A 24,982-nucleotide genomic window follows, 5' to 3' on the forward strand; every position below is an offset into this window, starting at 1 on the left:
AGTCTCCAAGTTAAGAATTTCAGCAACCTGTCCTCAATAAATTCCACCGGCCGTTCACCTTCCTTCCCCTCCAGCAGACCGTTGATCTGAGTATTTTTTCTCCTGCCCCTGTTCGAGGTCATCAACCTGGTCAAGCAAATTACAGACCTGTGTCTCCAGCGCTTGGATTCCTATCCTTGGAGGAACTGGTATCAGCTTTCACTGTGACTCTGTGTTCTACCTCATCCGTCCTTTTCTCCAGGTCTTCCAGCTGCTGTTCATGCTTCTGCAGCATGATAGAGATTGGGACCAGCTTCTCCTCTATCTGCCTACCCAACATCTCGCGAGATTTCGCAAGCTCCTTCACCAGGCCTGGTAGATAATCGAGTCAGAGGATCCTGCAGGCTGGGCCGTGGGCCTGGCCTCAGAAGTACCTCCTCCATTCTTCGGCATTCCTGGATGGTGAAAATCTTTTCAGAGTCCCTGGATATTGTGGTGGGCCGGATAGGGTGGATTAAGACTTCGTCCCACTTGCGATATGGTGCGAAGCTCTGCAATGTGTTCTTCCCAGATCTCTGCCATCTTGGAACCCCCTCCAAAATTTTAATCCACCAACAAGAAGGACTGATGTTCCATTTCCATGTCAGGATGGTATGAGACTTGCATAACAACTCATTTTTAATTGTATTTGATGATATGAAGACCTGAGGATAAAAAAAGTTACACCTACACTTTATTAAGACAGATCCTTCATTTAGTGACAGGATGTTTTATTTAATGTTTTACAGTACACTATTACACAAAGTTAAGAACTACACTATTCATCACATAACTGCAATGGCTTATTAACGGTATAAAAGCAGGACTGCAGTTTGTGCCTGGAATCTTGATAGGCATGATTATGTTTTCAATCGGCTACAAGATGGAAGATGATGCCCAATGCAAAGATGAGGAATCACCATGAGAACTTTTCAATCCTCTTTTTGTCAAGTTTTAATGGAAACTAGCATCCTTTTTTAAAATTCATTCTTAGAATGTGACTATTTATATTAATCTTCATCACTATATAAAGTGAGTAATGTTCTTAACAACTCCTATGAAAACTAAAAGGACTGAGCACAGAATATAAGGCACTTGTAAATTTTGACTTTTGGCTGATCAGCTGAGGAAAACAGAAAGCTTAAAATATGAGACATGCAATGTTTTTGCCACTGTCATTTTTAGAATATCATACTGTGTTCTCATGATAGAGAAAACCCAGAATAATTCTGAAAGATAATGTCAGTCAAGAAGACATGATAATCATAAAATGCTTCTTGCTGCAAAGCTGTTCTGTTGTATCCAGCGTGTGAATAGCCTTGTTTCACATTTGAATGCATTAACAGCAACCTACTATTGAAAGTAAATTTCTTGCTCTGCGTGAATACACTTGATGCACATTAAAGGGTAAATTGCTGGGAAAAAGCTTTCAACATTTCAACTGTTTCAATCTTTCAAACGTACTTTTTAAAGAAATGCAACAATGGAATTTGAATAATTATGATGGAGCAAGGTTCTAGGAATCATAATCTGAAATACGTTTTAGGAATAACAGGAACTGATTCTACTTAAACAATCAGAATAAATCTATTTTGTAAACAGAATATATAAACTCCACAATTTTCCACAAAGATGTTACATATGTTCTGTAATATTTCCCATGATCCCGGCAAATGGACCTAGATTAATTTAGGATATCTGGTTGTCACGGATGAGTTGGACCAAAGGAGCCAATTCCATGTTGTACATCTCTATGACTCTATGAACACATAATGTCAATTAGGTCAAATTCAATTTGACTTTTCTATTTGCACGTAATCTGCATTCAGTGGTTCCTTCAAATCAAATCGGTATTTGATACTGTAGACATGCAGTGCTGTTCTGAAATCAATTTTCATATCTTTGCAGAATTTACTCCTGATCTTAAAGACGTGGAATTATGTTCATTAATCTGAAGATTTCCAGTCACGTGAGCTATGAAACATCTCAGCAGATGAATCCCAGAATAATTCAAAGAGCTGCAGGAATAAAATGTCACAAATTTTAAAAATAATACTTTAAGTTTTTCAAGAGAATACTGCATTATGCAACCTGTGAAAACTTTGATCTAAAGTTTAACAGAATGGTGTTTAAATTTGAAGTTGCCACTATCAATATATGGATGGCACAGGAATCAACCCGCATACTGCTTGCTATGTGAGCTGCCTCATGATTTTAGTCACACACCAAACTCCCCATTTGATCCACAGAGAAAAACTGATTCACAGTCAAATAACCTTCCATGGGAAGCAAATGCAAAATGTACAATACAGAGGAACCTCGATTATCCGAAGGACACGGGTGGGGAGTATTTTGTTCGGTTAATCGAATTCCAGATAATAAAATGCTGGATAACATAGTTTAGCTGAGCATTTTGCAATCTTGCTGGATAATCCGATATTCGGATAATTGAACATTGGATAAGTGAGGTTCCTCTGTACACCTAGCAATAATTACAATAAACTCATTGTCTGGAATACCGGGCTCCTCCACATGGACACTGTGATCCTGACATTCACTTTATTTTATGTTTTTTTTAGGTTAAGAATGGTTTTGTCAGTGATGTCTTGAAGCTCAAATCATCGGTGTCAAACAATCCCCAAACATCTGCATTTGAGCTGGGTGTGACTCCAATCCGGAGAGAGCTTTCCTCCTGATTGCCGTTGATTTAAATTTTGCTATGGCTCTTTGATGCCTCATTTGGTCAAAAGTTGCCTTGATGTCAAGGCCAATCACTCTCACCTCACATCTGTCTTCAGGTCAGTTCTTGTATTTATTTCTACATGGAGGCTGCAATAAGGTCTGGAGATAAACATTCCTGGCATAACTCAGAAAAATGCTTGCTCCCATGCAGATAGCATGATGAGCAAGGCAAAGAGTTCGTAATTATAAAGAATTTAGTATTCTCTTAAGTTACATGTGGGTGAATATAAACCTGATCAGCTTAAATATAGATTTGGAACCTAGTTGGCTTACAGACATTTATTTCCTAAGAAATCAGCTCAGCATCAATTTTGGGAGAGGGTTTCATGGAGGGTGTCCCCCTGTAAATCCTGGAGACTTTTCTTGTGAAATTTTATGCTGTTCATCTCATTAATAATGCATTCCGCCTCCGTGGTGCTGCTCTCACACTGCCTTGTGCTCAGCTGCAGTGAAGGGCTTGCCCGTTCTGGGACCTTCTGACATTCACATGACAGGCATCATATACAAGTCCCGGCTGCATGCACTGGCAGCCAGCTGTGGGCACACTGCCCCCAGGATGGAGGAAGGTTAATGGCCTTCTGCACTCTGCAAGAGTAATGCTATCATTTTCTCTTTGCTACCTCTCACTCACTTTTAATTCTGTAACGGCACCCACCTTACTCCCTCCATCCCTCCCCCTTCCTCCAAGCCTTATGGTGCATAACTCTCATCAATGCATGTCATGTTTTCCTTCAACGGCTTTCACCCACAGCCAATTCTTACCCTCTGCATTTCCCACTCACACACTCGGGAAACCTTCATAATTTTCCAGACTGATAAACAACCAGGCCCTTTGCTGACCATTATCCCCCTTGACTGGTCACTGTTGGCAAACATGACAAGCTGCCTGACCAGCTATCTGCACTGAAAGGCAAGGCAAAGCTGCAGTGAGCATCCAGGTAGGTACAAAGTGAATGGGTGCTGAGAGATGTGACCTAAAGGCTTTGAGCACACTTTTCCAATGTATACTGGGCACTATGTGCAATGAGACCCAGCAGCAGTATTGCAATGAACACTCCAAGGTGCAGTACTGAGGAGCTGAGTTGTATCAGAGGTCAATCTCAAATGCACCAAATGCACCATGGATGGAGGCTTCAGACAGCCACTGCCTATGGAGCACTCTCTGAGCGTTGGGGAAAGCTGGCCAAAGAGAGGCTGCATCCTTCAGATTTTCACATCTGGAGTTGTTCTCTTCCAGTTCATCTCCATGCCTGCGGAATAGCAAACTGCATACAAATGAGGAACTATTAAGGTAATAATGAGATGTAATGCATGCAGATAAGTTCTTTGATTCTCAGTAGTAAAATTCTCATCTAGCCATTAAAACGTTTGAGTGGAAAACTGGAGTATTTTTCTCGAAATTGAGAATCTCATTTTTATGTTCTCCTCATATGTGACTTGCAATTGCCTGTAATACTCCCCATTTGTTTGAATAGGTGCAGCTCCAAGAACATTCATGAAGCTTGACACCATCCAGGATAAAGCAGTCCACTTGATTGGCACCACATCCACAAGCATCTGCTCCCTTCACCATTGACACTCAGTAACAGTAGTGTGTACCATCTACAAGGGGTACTGCAGAAATTCACCAAAGGTCCTTAGATAGCACCTTCCAAACCCACATACACTTCCAACTAAATGGTCAAGGGTACTGGATACATGGACTATCAAGGCCTGCAAATTCCAAGCCACTCATCATTTTGACTTGGAAATATATCACTATTCTTTCACCGTGGCTGGGTCAAAATTCTGGAACACTCTCCTTAATAGTACTGTGTGTCTGCCAACAGCATCCAAACTGCAGCAGTTCTGGAAGATTGCACACCATTACCTTTTCAAGGCTGAGCCTGCGATGTCCCCATTCCATTCATTTTTTTTTTACAAAGGAAACAGTGAACAACAGAACTAATTTCAGCATCCACAGCTTCTTCCCACCAATTATCTTAACAATTTTTTAAATGGAATTTTAAAGAAATACATTTTTAACATACCTCACGAGGAACGGCTGAGGAAAGCACCCTGACATTTGTTTTTCTATCGCTCCTTGTACTCCTAGAATGATCTTCAGCAGATTGCCTTGCTGAGGCCTGTCAATCTTTGTTAATACAAGCTGGAGTGAACATAACAGAAGAAGGCAATTACTGATTACACTAAGGATGTAATTTACCAGCTCTATCATTATTACTTCACATGATGTGCAAAACAATGTTTTTATGAAGTGGCCCATCAGTTTGCCTACTTTAATGACTTCCTGCACAAGTGTGCAATCTTATTATGCAAGAAAAAAAATCAAATCTGCATTCTTATATTGCTTGCAATCAAAAATCAGAAAGCATATTGACAGCTGGTGTTACGTGTTCAGAATTCTTCAATAAGTATTGTTGTAGAGAGACATGGTAGACTGTCTAATTTTTTTTCCAATGATGCTTAAGTTACAATGGAGCTCTTAATTGAACTACAGAGTAACAAGAAACAATACTTAAATTGTACTCATGTTTAATTTTAAAAAAAAATGCATTAACTTGGATTTGTTTGTACATGTTATAGACTTGTGTACAGAGGAACCTTGATAATCCAAAGGAGACAGGTGGGGAGTATTTCGTTCAGTTAATCGAATGCCAGATAATCAATGCCAGATAACATAGTTAGCTAAGCATTGGGACCTTGCGATCTTGTTTGGATAATCCGAAATTCGGTTAATTGAATGCCGGATAATTGAGGTTCCTCTGTTTGTGAGAGGGAGGTGACAGTGTAGTGGAAATGTCACTGGACTAGTTCATGAACCAAAGCCTAGAGTAATGTTTTGGGGTATTCATCTAAACCCCATTATGCCAGATAGCAAAATCTGAATTCAGTGACAAATCTGAAACAAAAGGTTAGCCAAATGGCAAACTCTCTCCATACATCAATCCTGCCATCCCAGGAATCAGGCTGGTAAACCTTTACTGCATTCCTTCCATAGCCAGAATATCCTTCCTTAAATAAGGAGACCAGTGTGGTCTCACCAAGGCCCTGCAGCAAGACACCCTACTCTTGCACTCAAATTCTCATGCTATGAAGGCAACATACTACTTGCCTACTTACCGCCTGATGCACCAACATGCTTAATTTCACAGCTCATCTTCAAGGACACTCACTGCACTTCACCTTATACAGTCAAAAAGTCACATAGGGCAGAACCAGACCCTTCTGCCCAACTTGTCCGTACCAACCAGGTTTCCTAAATTGAACTAGTCGCATTTGTCTGCGTTTGACCTTATCCATTTACCTGTCCAAATGCTGTAAATGTACTAGCCTTCACCACTTATTCTATCTCTTTGAATACATTCACTGATTTGACTTCCCTGGCCTTCTGATAGGGAATTTTACAGGTCCACTACACTTTGAATGAAAAAGATTTTCCTCATCTTAGTCTTAAATAGTCTACATTGTATTCTGAGACGTTCATGGATTCTCAGCTCCCCACTGTCCCCAGGGAAAGCGTACTATCTGCATCTAGTCTATCCAGCCCAATTATAATGTTGTACGTTTCAATCAAATCCCACATCACCCTTCTAAACTCTGCTGAGAACAGGCCCAGTTGGACAAATCTCTCCTCTTAGGACACTACTGCCCTCCCTAAGGAACCCTATGGCAAGTATATCTTTCTACGGTATGGAGATCAAAACAAAACTCAAATCCTCCTACAAGGAAAGCCAACGTACCATTTGCCTTTCAAACTGCCTGCTGCACCTGCCGGTCTACTTTTACAGGCCAGTGTACAAGAACACTCAGATTCTTTGTACATCCACACTTCCTAATATATCGCCCTTTAAATAACACTTTACCTTTCCGTTTATCAGTTCAAAATGATTAACTTCACATTTAACCACATTTGTACTGCATTTGCCATGTGTTTGCCCAACATTCAACTTTTCAAAAACACCTTGAGGCCTCCTTGCATCTTCCTCACAACTATCAATCTTGTCCAGTTTTGTGTCGTCAGCAAACTTGGAAATGTTGATTTTCAATTCCCTAATCCAGGTCATTTATATATATCATGAAAACCTGAGGCTCACTGATCTTCATGGTACTCCATTAGTCACTGGGTGCCACTTCATGCATTAGGACAGAAAAACCTTTAGACTTCTCTTTTTAACCATGTTAGTCATCTTAGCTTTATGTTGCACTATGCCCCCATTTTTCCACCCTCAACTTTTCTGCCCTGCATTTCAACTTCATACTTTGTCTTTTGTTGATATCCTTGTTTCTCCCTCTATCTATTTGCTCAGGTTCCGATGAGGACATCAGTCCTGGTTGCAATCAGATGTGACCACCCTGCTTATAACGGTATCAAACTCCAACCATCAAACCACCCCCACCCAGGAGTCCCAGGAAACTGAATCCCTCCTGGCAACACCGTTTCCCCAGCCATGTATTTGTCTGATATATCCTACTAGCATGTGGTTTGGTAGTAGTCCTGAGATTACATTCTGAACAGGAAATAGTGAGAGAAAACCACTTTCATCATTAGCTTAACAGAGAAATGTATGTTTTGCTCGTGACCTATTGAGTATTTTCGTAACTTTAAAAGGGGAACAGACGTCAGTTATATCAGGGACTGTTAGATACAGATTCCCCAGGTTTTCTCAACAAAAACAGTCAAGTTTACACTGAGAATGGGTTCAGCTTGATCAATATGGTTTCAGTGATGGGGTAGGACAGTTGTTTTGACATTATGTTGCCTGAAACTTTGAAGCACATCCATGTTATGTCATGAGGCAAGGCATTGTGAAAAAGCTGCCGTTGTGCTTACACCTGGAACTCCTGTTAGGCCGAATATGTGGATCACATATCTGTGGATCATCGTAATGACCCAGAACATACACATTTCAAATACGGTGATCATGTCCACAACTGGAACATAGCGACTGATTGTATGAACATATGTAACGTGTTGATCCATTGTGTCAAATGCAGCTATGTAGATACCAAGGGTTGAACCTCAAGTTAAACTGAGTTAAACACTGATGGGTTCTTGGCAAACATGCAGAGCCAATCACAATATTACCGCCTTCTCTTGTGGGAGAGAGAGACCCATAGTGAGAACATCAGTCTTGGTTGGATTTAAATGTCCAAAGGTTTCAGGACAGTCTGCCAGCTTATTGTGACAGTCAACTGAGTAACAGCTGCAGCTTATTGTCAGACAGGCCAAATCTATGGCAGGGGATTACAAATGGGAGTTCAGAAAAAGAAGAGGTTTCCTGAAGAGCCAGGTTGCAAAGGAACAATCAACCTGTAGCACTTGCATTCAACTCCAGGCCAACTCAAGCATTGGCAGTGGTCTGCAAACAGGCAGCCCCATGTTCTTGTAATAAGGGAATCCAAAGGGGATAGGAATCATCAGTAAAATTAGGTAACTGGATTTTATTACTTACAACAAATGGAATGCCAAACTCTTCACACATTTCAATTGCTATATGATCTGCTTCCTGGATTCCTATTGATGCATCCAATAGCAAAAATGTTCTCTTTAAACTATGGAAAAAACACAATCAAGTCAATTTTCACATTGTTATAACTATTTTAGGTGCTGAATATTGGAACTGTTTATTTCATATCTGTCATGAGGTGTCAGAAACAAACTCTTCGACATGTGGGATAGGTGACCATAAAACCAACAAAAACAAAAAGATGAGAAAGCCATTCAGTTCACGTAAAGTATCCACTAAGAGAGATCTACCATCCACCGCATTGTATCAACTAATTATTAATTAAATTATGTTTATTATTCATTTATGGGATGAGGTCTGGTAATAGTTAGCATTTACTGAACTCCCTTAATTGCTTTGATACTGATCCAGCTCCCTCAGAGCCAGCTCTCAGAGTAAACAAGATGATACACCTGTTTATAGCTGTCAGCCAGGGCTCCCTGTTTGGATCAGATTAACAGCCCAAATCAGGGAACTTATATTCTACAAAGTACATCTGGCTGACCTTGTTACAACCACTACATCCCTCCCCCACTAAGACCACAGGTATAGGCCTGTACTGGGGCATTTTTGCATCAGGTCCAGTTTCTCCATCTCAGCCTTGGAAAAGGGCGCTGTGTAACAGACAATAACCCACCTCCTGCACCCGGAGTGTCTCAGAAGAAATTCATCCTCTTCTTCAGGTAGTGAAGATGTTGAGGCTGCGACATCCGCTGTGTCCATCTCAGACTCTGAGGTTAAATGGAGTTGGAGAACCATGCCTGGGAGAACCAGGCAGGAACAGGATACTGATTAAGGATAATCAGCCATGATCATATTGAATGGTGGTGCAGACTCGAAGGGCAGAATGGCCTACTCCTGCACCTATTGTCTAATGTCTATTGTCTAACCCATGAGGTCCAACAGCCTTTCCAGCTATTCTAATGGTATGGATATGTTTTGCTCCTTTCCCGTTGCGAGTTTGCAGCTTTCATGTGGTTCATATGCTTGTTCAGGACTGTCTCACCTACCCCATCTTTGTACGACATGGGGCCTGACATTGCGTTGACCATGCCTGCTACCCATACAGGGCCATTTCCGTAGTTTTGGCACCAAACTTCGTCCTCTAATGTAAACTGGTCTCTCTTGCTTAAAGGAATCTTGTTTCCCCCCCCCCCCACCATGCCCAGTAAGGTCAGATTTAACCTGGTGCAGAGTCTTCTCCCCATCAGTAACTCTGCTGGAGCTATCCCTGTCGCTGCATGAGAGGTGGTCCCACCATCAAATAGGAACCTGGACAGTTTGATATCTTGTGAAGCTATAGGCTGTGTCTTTAAGGCAGTCTTCAAAGACTGGACTGCACTTTCTGCCAGACCATTAAATGAAGAATGATATGGAGCTATCCTTATACGCCAGATGCCATTCAACTTTAGGAAATACTTATATTACCTGCTGGTAAACAATGGCCTGTTATCTGTGACCGACACTTCCTGGAGCTAACGTACTGAAAAAGATGCTCATAAATTTTCTACCATTGTCCCATGTTTGAACAATGGATTCTATGCACATCTAACCACTTTGAGTGGGTACTCACAATGACTAAGAATGTTGAGCCCATGAAAAGCACCTGCATTGTCGATGTGTGACGGTGTCCAGGGTTTACCTAGCCATTTCCATGAATGTGGGGGATCTGCTGGCAGTAAGTTTTATTAAAGACTGTGCCAGTATCAGCCTCCATTACACAGGTGACCATTTAATCAGACGTTTATTTTGATTGGTTCTGATTAGGATATCACTAAGCAATTTAATTGTTCCAAGCCAGATGTAGGTGGGTTTTCCAGGATGTGCACTCTACTGGATTCCAGCCTATGAATTATCTTGCTCAGTTCAGACCTAGTGGGACTCTTTTTCAATCTCAAGTCAGCAGACCGGCAGCAACTACAATGGCTTGCCGGCCTGGATCCTGAAGAAAATGTTAACTGTTTAGCACAGGCTTGACTTTGTTTTGGGGTTTTGCTGTGGGCTGACCGAGAGTCCCTATGTTCAGGATAAACCCTGAATGAGGCCTTCACTAAAGCGATGTCCCCCAAGCTCAGTCGGTCGGGTGAGGGTGTCCACTTCTATTGGAATATGCTGCAACTGATATGCTCCACTTGCCTTATTTTCTAACGATGAAGCCAGTTGTAGTGCCCATTTGGGCTTCAGCTGGTAGAGGCTTTTGCCATGGTTACATCATTAGTGCCATTCTTGTCACCTCTGAAATAACTGCACAGAGGCCAGTATCCCATCACTAAGTCACCCTTTATTTACATGTGCATAGTCCTTGACACAATTATCATCCGTTTTTACAAAATTAAGGGGTAAACAAGTGATCAAAACAGAAACTATGTGGCACTTACTTCTGTCTTGCCTCGAGATATCTTTCTACCATTTCCACAAAATCAGAAGGTGCTCTGTATCCATAGCCAGGCATGTCAACGACAGTAAACGCCTTGCCTACTTTAAAGAAATTCATTTTCTTTGTATGTCCCTAAAATAACAAAAGCAAAAGTTAACTCCTGAATTAAAGGAACCTCCTTTCATGTAATGGTACCTTAGTTCAGGTTTGGTGTTTTTGTTACAGTTTACAAACATAGCCAAGCATCAGTTACAGAGGAAACATGTTTCTGAATAATATTGTCCTATTACAAACATAATGTTATTCTGATGAGCAAAAACAAAAATCACTTCTAGTTGCTAGCACAATGGGAATTGATACATGAAGAAATCTTATACCTAATTATTAGTTAACTTTCGAAATATAATTGGGGGTTTGGATAATCATTCACAAAGCATTAATCACAGGTGAAACCCATAAGCAACCAGTGATGATTCTACCCTTATTCCTCACAGAACCAACTTGCAGCAGAACATTGCCACTCTGATGATTTCTTGTCCCAGTCTCACAAAGACAAATGTTCCAATGCTCTTAAAACACAATGGATTCCTTTCCTTAAAACAGCAGACGAACTTTCCTCAGCATATTGGCTGGCAACTAACAGGAAAAGCAGCCTTTTCTCTCTGCACACTGCAACAACTGTTGTTCCCTATCTCTCTTGTTCCTTGATCCATTTCTCTGAGACAGAAGATCTTCAATAACAAGAACATCTACCTTTGTTTCTAGGTGTTAAGCCTGGCATGTGCATTTCAATAAAATCTGCCCCAGGTCTGCATGTCTGCTACATTAGGCTTGTTATGCAGAACATATGGCAGATCCACTGACTCTCTTCATTGGAGAAATGGAGAAAATTTGATAGAATTATTCAAAATTGTGAGGGAACTGGACAGAGTAGTGAGGGAGAAACTGTTCCCATTTATGAAAGCGTTAAGAACAAGATGGCACAGATTTAAACTCAAAAGAGCAAAAGCCTCCCATTAAGAGAAAAAAAATGTTTCTTGCACGGAGTGGTTAAGATCTAAAATGCACTGGCAGAGAGTGGTGCAGGGAGGATCAATTAAAACAATCAAAAGGGAATAAGACTGTTATCTGAAAATGAAGAATGTGCAAGGTTACTGGGAGAATGACACTAAGTAAACTGTTCATTTGGAAAGTTGGTGCAGATATGATGTGCCATATGACCTCCTTCAATGCTTTAACGATTCTGAGAGTAGGTCATTTTACCTTGAGTTAATGAGACAGTTCAAAATGTAATCACCTTATAAAACCTTGCATTCAGAACATTGTTAGTTCCTCTTTCTTCTCTTGAAGTACTTTTTAAAAACTATGTTAGCAGCATTACAGAGGAGAGAACATTGGATGGATGTCATCTACAAAATCGGAATCCTGAGTAAAGAATTCTGTGAGCGTATCAGATTAACACAGAATGAGTCGTTGGAAGAAATAAAAGAGGTGGGAAGGTAGAGAAAAGTAGTAAGTAAAGTCAGAGTTAAAATTTTGGGTTGAGTGACCTGAAGAAGGGTCACTCGACCTGAAGTGTTAACTCTGATTTCTTCCAACAGATGCTGCCAGACCTACTGAGCTTTTCCAGCAATTTCTATTTTTATCTCTGATTTACAGCACTGTGGTACTTTTGTTTTTTAGAAAAGTAGTCTATGGGCGATCAACTTAAGGTTAGCAGGAGTGTTATGGGATTACAAAGGGATTCAGGGGAAAGAAGAGGAGTACCTGAAGAACCTCTAACTTTGGAGTCAGGATGTTCAGGATATCACAGATGATGTCAGTGAAGTATGGTATATATTGATTACCTGAAACAAAATAAATGTGCATTTCACGAAGTACAAAATGTAAATACTCACTGGATTTTTTGAAACTCTAACTTCAATGCCAGGAACCAGGGAAAACAATGCTTTTATCAATGAAGACTTTCCCACATTACTTCTGCCTATAAAACAAACCTGCAAAGGAAACAAAAATACCATTCATATCAAAGATCTCAATTCCATGATATTTTGATTGAGTTGTGTAGGGGCTTCAAACCCTTGGCTTCAAGTTGATGTATAGATAATGTAACAATTTAGTGGAAACAGCACCAACTGAAAGTTACCTTCTAAGCTACTCACGATCCTGTCGTGGAAGCATATTGCCATTCTTTCAGTGTCACTCGGTCAAAATTCTGGAATTTCTTTCCTAAGAGCATTGTGAGTCAACCTGCAGCAGTTCAAAAAGGTGGCTTACCACCTTCTCAAGGCCAATGAATGTTGGCCAGCCAGCAATGCTTATGTTCACAAGAGAAATTAAAATCTCTCCATCCTATGACCATCACTTTCATGGTTTAGTCAAAATTAATTTTATTCCCCAATCCATATTCTTCCGAGAGTTGATATAGTTGGCACCAATTCCAATACCAAAAGGTACAGAATACTGGAGACAGGGAGATCACTGCATTATTCAGTGTACCAGAACTCTGGAACCATAGTCAAAGGGAGAATTGTTCTGTTTTCTCCTTGGGTGAATTATATGTCTTACCAACTTTACAGACTTTAATACAGCTTCCATTTAATATCTTGCTATCTGCTGAGACTGTATTCTTTACTCATTCCCACATCTGGCCTCATTTAAAAAAAATCCTCCTCTGGCAGCTTTCACCTTACTTTGTGCTCCTTTGGTTTCACTTCTTATCATGGAGTCTTATCATTCACTGGATTTGACTCTCAAATGATCTCTTCTTCTATGCCCACTGCACTGCTGATATAAACTTCATCGACACCTTTGTTAATCCCATGCTTAATATCTTCAAATATCTCTTTACTGTAGACTTTGCTACCCGCATCCTATCTTCTGTCTGTCACCAACCACTTCCCCAGGTTTTCCATTACCCAACACATTGACTTGAGATCCTCATTACCCTTACAAGTTGCACTCAGCATTATTTGGTCTGACAGTTTCCACTTTCTCCAACCCAGTGATTCTCACACCCTGACCAGTGTCAACCTGCCTGGTTTTAAATCTAAACAAAGCCTAGTGGTTAACTGACAATCATCTTCAACTGCTACATTCTCCATGGCGATGCCTCCACCAATCAGAATATACTGCTACTCAGCACTATTCCAGTCTTTGCCCCATTATTGTCATTCTTATGGCTTGTCCTGCTGAGTATAAGACAAAGAAAATTGATGAAATGTCTCTAACTTTCAACAACAGAAGTTGTTATTGCTTGTTGTTTTCCTCATTTATATAAATGATTTGGATGTGAACATAGGAGGTATAGTTAGTAAGTTTGTAGATGACACCAAAATTGGAGGTGTAGTGGACAGCGAAGAGGGTTACCTCAGATTACAACAGGATCTTGACCAGATGGGCCAATGAGCTGAGGAGTGGCAGATGAAGTTTACTTCAGATAAATGTGAGGTGCTGCATTTTGGAAAAGCAAATCTTAGAAGGACTTATACACTTAATGGTAAGGTCCTGGGGAGTGTTGCTGAACAAAGAGACCTTGGAGTGCGGGTTCATAGCTCCATGAAAGTGGAGTCGCAGGTAGATAGGATAGTGAAGAAAGCGCTTGGTATGCTTTCCTTTATTGGTCAGAGTATTGAGTACAGGAGTTGGGAGGTCATGGTGCAGCTGTGCAGGGCATTGGGTTAGGCTACTTTTGGAATTTGCGTGCAATTCTGGTCTCCTTCCTATCAGAAGGATGTTGTGAAACTTGAAAGGGTTCAGAAAAGATTTACAAGGATGTTGCCAGGGTTGGAGGATTTGAGTTATGGGGAGAGGCTGAATAGGCAGGTGCTGTTTTCCCTGGAGCGTCGGAGGCTGAGGGGTAACCTTATAGAGGGTTATAAAATTATGAAGGACATGGATAGGATAAAAAGACAAAGTTTTCTCCCTGGGGTGAGGGAGTCCAGAACTAGAGGACATGGGTTTAAGGTGAGAGGAGGAAGATATAAAAGGGACCTAAGGGGCAACATTTTCACGCAGAGGGAAGTACATGTTTGGAATGTGCTGCCAAAGGAAGTGGTGGAGGCAGGCATCTGGATGAGTATATGAATAGGAAGGGTTTAGAGGGATATGGGGCAAATGTTGGCAAATGGAACTAGATTGGGTTGGGATATCTGGTTGGCATGGACAAGTTGGACCGAAGGGTCTGTTTCCATGCTGTACATCTCTATGATTCTATGACTGATACATAATAAGTCATAAATGAACTATGGAGAAAAGTAGCACTAACCTCTGGCTGTGCTGTTGTTGGTGCATGATCAATCCTGACAGCAGAGGTGAAATAATCGATACAATGCTTATGTGAAGGTGTGAAGAGTTGTTCTGCATTTCCAATATCCTCAAAACTTGGAGCAAACATTTGAAACTTTGTTTTATTTACATTTTTGACCAGGTACCTTTCCAAGTCTTTGAATGGAAAAATAATACTGTTTTGCTTCTTCTCACTAAGTTTGAAGACACTGTGGATAGAAGCTAACTTGTGAGAGTGTCTATGCACCATGCAGACTGAAGTTACCCTCTTGCACACTGGTTTTGCTTTTAATGCGTGTGACAACTGTAGAAAACACGTTCGTATTGCGAGCATTCTTCCAATTTCTTGCTTTACTTAATTGCAGACTAACCTAAAATGGAAAAATGTAAATTAAAAGAGAAAAGCAGCATCAAATAAGCTAAACATTTCAAAGTGAGATTCAGAGTATGTCTAAAGTGCTCACCTGAAGTTGGAAACACTTAGTTTTGCTTAACAAAGAACTGCAGAGAATTCAGAGTGGATTCTGGACAGTGGTTGTCTACCTTTCAAGATTTCGTAAGAGAAGGAAACTGTTGAAGAGAAGTTAGTTGAATTATACTCATGAAAGGTAAAGCAACCTGGCTTTTTTGTGTGTGTTTATGTAAAAATACACATCTGCACATTTCTTTCCTTCCTTTTTCCTTTAATACATGATTAGATTAGATTACTTACAGTGTGGAAACAGGCCCTTCGGCCCAACAAGTCCACACTGACCCACCGAAGCACAACCCACCCAGACCCATTCCCCTACATTTACCCCTTCACCTAACACTATGGGCAATTTAGCATGGCCAATTCACCTGACCTGCACATTTTTGGACTGTGGGAGGAAACCGGAGCACCCGGAGGAAACCCACGCAGACACTGGGAGAATGTGCAAACTCCACACAGTTGCCTGAGGCAGGAATTGAACCCGGGTCTCTGGCGCTGTGAGGCAGCAGTGCTAACCACTCAGGTGTCAGAGGTAGTTTCTTTACTCAGAGTAGTAGGGCCATGGAACACCTTGCCTGCAACAGTGGTAGACTCGCCAATGTTAAGGGCATTTAAATGGTCATTGGATAAACATATGGATGAAAATAGAATAGTAGGATAGATAGACTTCAGATTGGTTCCACAGGTTGATGTAACATCGAGGGACGAAGAGCCTATACTGCACTATAATGTTCTATGTTCTAAAGTTAGACCATAAGGCCATAAAACATCCGCCACTCAGCCCAGAGTCTGTTCTGCTATTCAATGAGATCACCGCTGATCTGATAATCCTCAACACTACTTTCCTGCCTTTTTCCAATGGTCCTTGATTTACTTACGATGAGAAATGTCTATCTCTGTCTTGAATATATCTAATGAAGTAGCCTCTACAGCCATTTGCAATAATGAATTCCACAGATGCACTATCCTAGAAGAAATTTCTCATCATCCCTGTCTTAAATGGTGACCTCTTATTCAGAGATTATGCCCCATGATCCTAGATGCTCCCACAAGACAAACCAACCTCTCCACATCTAAACTATGTTTCAATAAGGTCACTTCATTCTTCTAAACTGCAATGGCTACAGGGCTAACCTATTCATAAGAAAGTCCCTCCATACCTCCAAGCCTTCTCTGGTCTGCCTCCAATGCCAGAATGTTTCCTTAGATAAGGGAACCACATCTGTTACCTTCCTCAAAAATGACACCATTCTCGCAATTAACCGACAGAACTATGCCACAAAACTTCACACTTACACACAAAATTCTACTGCTAATTAAATGAAATTAAACAAGTACTATTAATTTAAAACTATAGCATATAAATACCCATGTTATAAACTCAGTTCTTTTTTTTACATCTCTTCAACAGTTTCCTTCTCATATAAAATCTTGAAAGGTAGATCACCACCCTCTGAATTCTCTTCAGCTCTCCATTTATTTGCCAAAGGATCAAATTTCTGCGTTAAGCGACGCTCAAACTTTCCTTCAAAACCTCATGATTCTAGATGCCACAGATCCAGCATGGACCATCCTGCAACTCCTGTGCAATGACTTAAAATGATGGAGAATACTCCTTGTTTCCAAGAGTTCACTGCTACGATATCAAGCTGATGACTTGCAGGACTCCAAGTGCAACAAAGTTAACTGTATTTTACTGAGGGGAATAACTGGATTTTTTTTTCCTTGAAGAAACTTCCAGTCACAGTTTCATCGAGATGTACAGCATGGAAACAGACCCTTTGGTCCAACACGCCCATGCCGACCAGATATCCCAACCCAATCTAGTTCCATTTGCCAGCACTTGGCCCATACCCTCTAAACCCTTCCTATTCACATACCGACACAGGTGCCTTTTAAAAGCTGTAATTGTGCCAGCCTTCACCACTTCCTCTGGCAGTTCATTCCATACACGCAGAACTCTGCGTGAAAATGTTGCCCGTTAGGTTCCTTTTATATCTTTCCCCTCTCACCCTGAACCTATGGCCTTTAGTTCTGGACTCCCCCACTCCTAGGAAAAGACTTTGTCTATTTATCCTATCCAGCCCCTCCAGATTTTATAAACCTCTATAAGGTCCCTTAGCCTCCGATGCTCCAGGGAAAACAACCCCAGCGAATTCAGCTTCTCCCTGTAGCTCAAATCCTCCAACCCTGGCAACATCCTTGTAAATCTTTTCTGAACCCTTTCAACATCCTTCTGATAAAGGAGACGACCAGAATTGCGTGCACTATTCCAAAAGTGGCCTAACCAATGTACAGCCGCAACATGACCTCCCAACTCCTGTACTCAATACTCTGAACAATAAACAAAAGCATACCAAACACTTCTTCACCAGTCATTGTTCATTTTTTTCCCCAGACCAATTTGGTTTAATAGTAAATACCAGCTACCGACCACAGACTGCATCGTAGATCTAGTAGAAACAAATCTAGCACTCACTCTAGTTCCTGTGTAGATCCATCTTGATCTTTTGACTTCTAAGGAGCTTTAAGCTAATAAGACGCAAAGCTGGCATGGTTTTGGAACTGCTTTCTAAATACAGAACAGCTTTCCTGCTGGTCGTCTGTCTTTTGTTTTCATTGACCTATTCAGAAACGTTACTACACACCACTGGAGCAGATGGGAAGAAAAGACAAGACAGTTCTTCCAGAATAGCCAGCACCAACAGCAAGCTGACTGCTGTTTAGGAGTTTGATTTTCTAGCTATTGACCTCTTAAGTTAACACAGTCCCAACCTTTTAAATGCAACAAACTACAGCTTGTTTGAAATGCATTTATTTCAGTGTTGTTTATCAGTTTCTCAATCAGATGCACCATTTTCTCCTGTTAAAAGATTAATTCTTAAATCTTCAAACAAATTAAATTCTAGAACACCACCTCTACACTAGATTTTTGCAACAGGTGCAAAATATATTTTTGCCTGAAATATCAACTCTCATATTTTCTTGACATTTCTATTTTTCTTTCAGGGCTTCAGAAGCCGTAGCTTTATTTTTTGTTCAGGGAAATGTTCACAACATCAACCAATCTAATAGTTACCCGCGGAATTAATAAAAAGGTGGTGAACTGCCACATACCTTGAAAGTGTGATGCTGGAAAAGCACAGCAGGTCAAGAAAAGCACAGCAGGTCAGGCAGCATCCGAGGAGCAGGTCAGTTGATGTTTCGGGCTTCCTGATGAAGGGCTTATGCCCGGGTCATCAACTCTTCTGCTCCTCGGATGCTGCCTGACCTGCTGTGCTTTTCCAGCACTACACTCTCAACTCTAATCTCCAGCACCTGCAGCCCTCACTTTTGCCTAGATACCTCGAAAGGCTCACTGGCCTACTTGTATTCCTGTGTTCCACGGAATTTTAACAGATCTGCTTTCTCTTTTTGGTAAAGCCTTATGCTAGTGACAGTATTGCAGCACATCACTTCAGTTTTACAGTAGGAAGTGAAGGCAGTGGCTCCAGAGCCTATACCAGAGGTAATGTAAAGGCCATAGTCCTCTCCTCATTGAAGAATAGGAAAAGCTACACCTACACTTGGTCATCTCACAACTGGCCTGGTACAGTAATCTGATTAATGAACAGGAATAATTCCAGCCCATCTCACAGTGAAAAAACTCATGGCAATGAGTATTCTAGGAAGCAAGAAGAACATACATCAATGTGTTTTCTATAAAAGACAGTCACAACAAATTCTGGTTGCTAGGATTGATCAGGTTTTACACAAGTTAGAGATTAAACTTTTTACATTGCTCTTGAGCAACCTGGAAGAGAAAGTAAAACGCAAAGAAATCACTGACCAATGAAAAGTTGTCTGTATTTATTATAATACTGAAGTAAAAAAAACCATTCTAAGAATGTATATCCGAGGCATCACATTTTATTGCAGTACTGTCATGCTCAGAGTAACCACATATCAGTTTACCAGCCACATGGAGAGCTGAAAGAGTACTCAACAAAGCTCCGGCAAAGAGGTCAGATGTGTAGGAACCAGAAGGCTTAATATAGCGGTGATAGCTGTCTATAAACAAAAACTTCAACATGTTAGGTGAATTTAATGCTCAATTAAATTGAAAAATTAATCTAAATGTGTCAGAAAGACATGTGGAGTGAATCATGCAAAATCAAAATGGTTGCTGCAGCAATGAACAGACAGCAGCACGGCAGACTGGGAGGGTAATGATGCTGTGAAAGCATTTGGGAAGTTCAAACAAAACTGAAGTCTGATATTCAATAGGTTGCTACAGGCCATAAATGAAGAGGAAGAATTCAGCAACATCATTTTGTGGGCAGGAGAGCAAGGGCTTAATTTATTTAATAGCTGGAAGCCGAGTAAAGCTGACAGCAAAACCCCAGACAACAGTTGTGAAAAATCCATCACACACCTTCCAATCAAAATCAAAACATTGGATCTACCAATACCAATTTCAAAGACAGAAGCAGGAACCAGCTTAGCCTTATGACCATTTCTTCACAAGACTGATAAATGCAGCCCGAAAATAGAAAATCAAGGACAAAAGTGAAAGACAACAAGATCAACTGATTTTGGGTTTTGTACATCGGAAAGTACAATACCTAAGGTCTAAAGTAATAAGCTCACAATATCACAAACTGCAGACATTATCAGAACACACAAAGCCAGGGGTGGACAGGTAAACATGCTGCCTATCCAAACAGTTAGGTTTCAGTAGCATCGAAGAGTAACTAAGCAGGGTGGATGCAGTGGAACAGCAGCAACATAATGCACAGCTGAGAGAGAAAGATGTGCAAAAGCTGCAGGCAACCATAAGTTCAGTCAGAGGAACTGACACACGTGAATTAAACTGTTGAATCTGTATAACACCAAATCATTGGGAAAACATACAAAGAAAGATGGTATATGAATTATCAGAACATGATGAAGGCTTACAATATGTTATTATTGGGGAACTTGAATTCTAAATTAAAGGTCAAAGGATTTTTGGTTTTAAGTGCTGCAAAGGTCTGCTTTTTCTTAAAAACAAAAAGGTCAGAGAGTCATTTGGAACCATCAGCTAAAGACTGCCTTTCTAAGAAATCGTGAGAGTTAAGCTCAATGACTTAAGAAGCTACCTGGAGAGATAATTGCTGCTTATTGAGCTTTTACAACTTACAAAAGAGGAAGCCAGGGTCTAAAAGCAGGGTGACAGTTCAAAAGAAAAGATCCACATGAGCAGATATGCTGTTTAACAGTTGAAGAGTAGGCAAAGCCTTGTTTTTTTTGCCTTAGTTCTCAGTGAGAAAGGTCAGTGAATTAACCTGGTGGGTAGGCGCTTTGGGTAGAGACTGTAATTCAGACAATCACATCTGGTGAATGTGCAGAAAGTCATGGAAAGAAAATGCTTATAACCTCATCAGTTCAGTAAGAAATTTCGAAATGAAGATAGCAGTTATACTTCTCTGGGATTAAGAGTCTGTAAAGCATTTTGTTGATGAACAGAATTGAATCTTTCGTTTTGCTATTTATGATAAGATTATTTGAAATTGACCAAATAGATAGCTTTTTAAAATTTTTATTTCATTTGTGTAATTAACCTATGTTATTTAAAAGTACATTTACAGCCTCTTGTGAATATGTTCAGTGACTGTCCAACATGGAATATTGAATTGAAAAACTAAAAATTATTGTCTATCAAGTCAGGTTTCACTCTGGAATCTGGCTAGTCTAATATTCCCATCAGCTGTGACTATCGTGAGATACAGCAACATGGTGAATAATAAGGAAAAAGAATCAAAAACACCACACTCTGGAAGGTGATGATAAGATTGAGAACACAATAGGCATAGGATCCACACAACTACATGAGTGGCTGGATGTGACCGTTCCCAAAGAAAATAAATTAATGCATTCAGATCAGGAAAACCATGAGAATTAAGGGCATAGCCATGGAATGAAAACAATTTAAAGCTGAAGCTTGATCCAAGAGAACACAGTAACATTACCCCACTCACTCAGACTATACCAGATGATATTCCCTGAAAACTTAAAAGATGGTGGTTACCAAGGAAACCTTCTTGAAAATCAAGTCAACATCATGCATGGGAACTGAGATTTGACAGCTTGGACCAACCCATGTGATAGAAATGCACACAAAAACAAAAATAAAGTGTTAATTATATGTTATACACCACTGAAACAGATGGCCTTGCTATCCTGAGGCTAAGTATTTGTGGAGAGCAGCAGCCTATCTCAATTAAGGATCTGGTTATAAAGATCCATCACTTAATGAAAGTAACATCACCAAAACTGAATCAAATTAGAGATATGAGTAAGGATGAAAGTTAAAAATGCTCCATCGGCAATTGGTCTAAGCCTAAAAGGAACATCAAGCCCAGACCAATACTGCAATATTGGTGGATATTAGAGATGACCTCTCACTAGGAGAAAGTGTTCTTCTAGCTTGATCTGGAAAAACCATACCTATAACGATGCAGAAAGAAGTTCTCCAGAAGCTAAATGAAGGTCACGTGGGAATCGATCGAGTTAAACTAGCCAAACCAGCTATGTACTGGATAGGCATCTATATACAATGTATGCCAGAAGTACAGAAAGACACAGTAGAAAAAAGAAATTATACCTACTGAAGTACCACCCAGATCAGGAGCCAATTTATTCATACAATCAAGTCCCTCCCAGTTTCAGGCCACTACTCAAATTTCCCTTTTTTCTGGAACCACAATCACCTCAGCAATTAAGTCCTACTCATTTTTTAAAAATATCACTACAAATATTGTGTCTCAATCTGACTCAGATTACCTCCAGAGAATTTCAGGGGTCCACTCAATGTCATAATGTCATCACTACATGACCAAAGGGGTCATACATTTACAGAAATACATATCAAAATGGTTAAGAGTACTCTTGCAAAATGCCAAGACCAGAGTCTCGCCTTATCACTCCAATCTACACCTCTCAATCATCTACAGAGCCATGTAATAGAAGAAACTATGAGACAACACTCCCAAGAAAGACATTCCCTCCCAGTAAGAACTGACTAATGCACAAGCAGAAGGAGGTCAATACTTCAAAAAGCATATTAAATCCCTGACTAAGTTGCTGAAAGTCAAACTATACCTGCATAAGATGGATTCCAACAAAGATCATACATCATTGAACCAAAGCCAATAATGAGAAGTAACAGAGCCCATATTTGGTTTACATGTGAGTTAGAAAAGCAGGAAAGATCTTCAACAGTATCCATTGTGACTAGCCTCAAGAAGTGTCTGGGAAACATCATGAAGGACCAGGGGTGGACCACAAGCCTGCCCACCTCTTTGTCATTCAGTGATATGATTAGTTTAATTGGAAATACATTGAAATTGCTGAGGCAGGACTGCCTGGGAGCAGCCGAAAGTACAGCTGCCTGTACTGCTCTCCCACCTCTGGTGTTGTGTATCTTCTGACCTTGTACAGCCCAGTCCAACAACGGCACCTCCACATCATGTCTATCATGTGAGCGACTGCTAGCTTGTAGTTCAGGTCCGGGTACACCAATGGGTGTGCTGCTATTCTCATACCATCCACAAGGCTTTTGGCACTAAGCAGCTCCCTTCTGTGAACTGTCATCTGAGCTTGCCTCCAGCTACAGGTTCGATTACAAAGTACAATAATGAGTGTCAAGACGTTCAATGACTTTATGGGAGTGAGGATTGCAGACATCTTATTTCTTATTTTAGCCACAATGTTTTATTCTCAAAGGATGCAATCTCTTTACTTTGGGTAACCCTGATTGATGCTCAGCTATCCAATCATTAACATGGCCAACAGCTTCAGAGCACACAAATTAGAAGAGAAGGCCATTTAACCCCATGTACCTGCTCCACCATTCAATGGGATCATGTCTGTTCTGACTGGAACCTCAACTCCACATTCCCATATAATTCTGATAATCTTTGACTCACTAGTCAAGAATTTGTGTGACTCTTCCAAAAGAAAGGTGATGCAGAAATTAGTCTGTTGACAGATGTGAGTTACTGTCAGAAAGCACTCAAGCCACTTTTAGAATTATAGAATCCCTACAGTGTAAAAGCAGGCAATTCAGCCCATTGAATCCATACCAACCATCCAGAGAACAACTGACCCCAACCCACCCCTACCGTACCCTACCCTACCCTATCCCTGTAACCCTACATTTCCCATAGTTAATCCCTCTAGCATGCATATCCCTGGACACTATGAACCAAGTTAGCATGATCAATACACCTAACCTGCACATCTTTGGACTGTGGAAGGAAATCAGAGCATCTGGAGGAAACCTATGCAGACACAGGCAGAACATGCAAACTCCACACAGACAGTAACCCAAGGGTGGAATTGAACCCAGATCCCCTTACGCTGTGAGGAAGCAATGATAACCACTGAGTCACTGTGACGCTTTGTTTGCTCTCAATGTGCCATGATGAGAACAGACCTTACGGGTAGTAATGGCAGTCCTGGCAACATGTTTGGAATTCTGCTGTATACAACAAAGCGTAAGAAAGGGAGAAACAAACCTGATGTGATGCATAAAAGGTTCCAGTTCAATAACTCAAAACCAGAGGCAGTTTTAAAAAAATAATAAGCATAAAACAAAATCAAACAGTTGTCCAATTACAGAATCCACCATCTGCAACATGCACATAGCCTTGGTTCCATTCATACCCACAACCTGGTCCTCGTCCTCATCCTCATCCTCAACCCCCCTCCCAGAACACTTTTCACGCCCCACGGCCTTGAACGCGCCCTCACCGCCCTGAACACGCCCCCAACGCCATGGACACGCCCCCAACGCCATGGACACGCCCCCAGCGCCGTGAACACGCCTCCGAAAAAATGATCCCCGCGCATCCGTACTGACCCCGCCCCTCCGTACTGACCCCGCCCCCTCCTGGCACTTGTCTTGACCACGCCCATTCCGCGTTGCCAGCCATAACCGCGCACTCTTCTGCCGTGGTCCGCCCCTTTCGGTGTTGACCACGCCCCTGCCGCGCCGCCAACCGTAGTCCCGCCCACCAGCCCTGATGTCCTTCAATCTTGACCGCGCCCCCTACGGGCATGACCCCGCCCATCCCCTCAGCCCTGGCCCCACCTCCAAACCCCCGGCCCCATACCCTTCTCTCCAACAGCCCGCCCAGTCATCTCCGCCGCCGTCTCCAAGCGGCAGGACTGCGTGGGAGCGAGCCGACATTCCCCAAAGTACAACTGACCTATCCCGCTCTCCGACCTCTGAGGTCACAATCGCAAGGGCTTCCTCCTCTTTGAGGCGCCTCCGCGGTGCCCGAGACCCGAGCGTCCTTCAGTCGGCCTGAGTAACGGCGCCGCCTGGTCCGCGGGACTTTAGTGTCCCCCCAGGAAACAAAGAGCGGGAGTGACTGGGCCGGGGGATAACTTCCACAAAGACAACTCTGGGCATCGCTCAAAACCACAGGGAGGGAGCTGGGCTCGCCCTAAATCAGGGAGAAGGCGGAGCTGATGGTGTTGCTTATTGCACGACCAGTTTAACACATTTACAGCAAATCAAATGGTGTGCAGCAGATTTGGCTCCTTTAA

General features: G+C 41.4%; 1 protein-coding gene across 7 annotated transcripts; it reads right to left on the reverse strand.

Moving 5' to 3' along the window:
- Positions 1–732: 732 nt before the first annotated feature.
- gtpbp8 (GTP binding protein 8) lies at positions 733–24,777 on the reverse strand. 7 transcript variants are annotated; one of them, XM_087992942.1, is made up of 9 exons: positions 24,640–24,765; positions 22,859–23,036; positions 15,399–15,504; positions 14,915–15,305; positions 12,546–12,644; positions 10,649–10,779; positions 8,217–8,316; positions 4,791–4,909; positions 733–2,036 (listed from the first exon to the last, which is right to left on the reverse strand). In XM_087992942.1, exons 4-9 carry the CDS (start codon positions 15,266–15,268, stop codon positions 1,913–1,915), a joined length of 927 nt encoding a protein of 308 aa, XP_087849068.1. In that variant the 5' UTR covers positions 15,269–15,305; positions 15,399–15,504; positions 22,859–23,036; positions 24,640–24,765; the 3' UTR covers positions 733–1,912. The 7 variants fall into 7 exon arrangements, with proteins under 7 accessions (XP_087849068.1, XP_043556555.2, XP_043556557.2 ...); XM_043700620.2 differs by lacking the exon at positions 22,859–23,036 and having other exon boundaries at positions 24,640–24,777; XM_043700622.2 differs by lacking the exons at positions 22,859–23,036; positions 24,640–24,765 and adding an exon at positions 23,947–24,082.
- Between the last annotated feature and the right edge of the window lie 205 nt (positions 24,778–24,982).

The sequence above is a fragment of the Chiloscyllium plagiosum genome, unplaced genomic scaffold (assembly GCF_037043375.1).
Source record: "Chiloscyllium plagiosum isolate Xiang-an unplaced genomic scaffold, Cpla_swu_hap1 HiC_scaffold_12, whole genome shotgun sequence".
Lineage (NCBI taxonomy): Eukaryota > Metazoa > Chordata > Chondrichthyes > Orectolobiformes > Hemiscylliidae > Chiloscyllium > Chiloscyllium plagiosum.

Bases quoted from the DNA above. Each gene is read 5' to 3' on its own strand.
- gtpbp8 (XM_043700620.2), bottom strand. From the start codon at position 15,268: ATGCTCGCAATACGAACGTGTTTTCTACAGTTGTCACACGCATTAAAA. The intron at 8,317-10,648 runs GTAAGTGCCACA...TTTTTTCCATAG, and splicing joins TATCTCGAGGCAAGACAGAA to TTTAAAGAGAACATTTTTGC. The intron at 4,910-8,216 runs GTAAGTAATAAA...TGTTCACTCCAG, and splicing joins AGTTTGGCATTCCATTTGTT to CTTGTATTAACAAAGATTGA.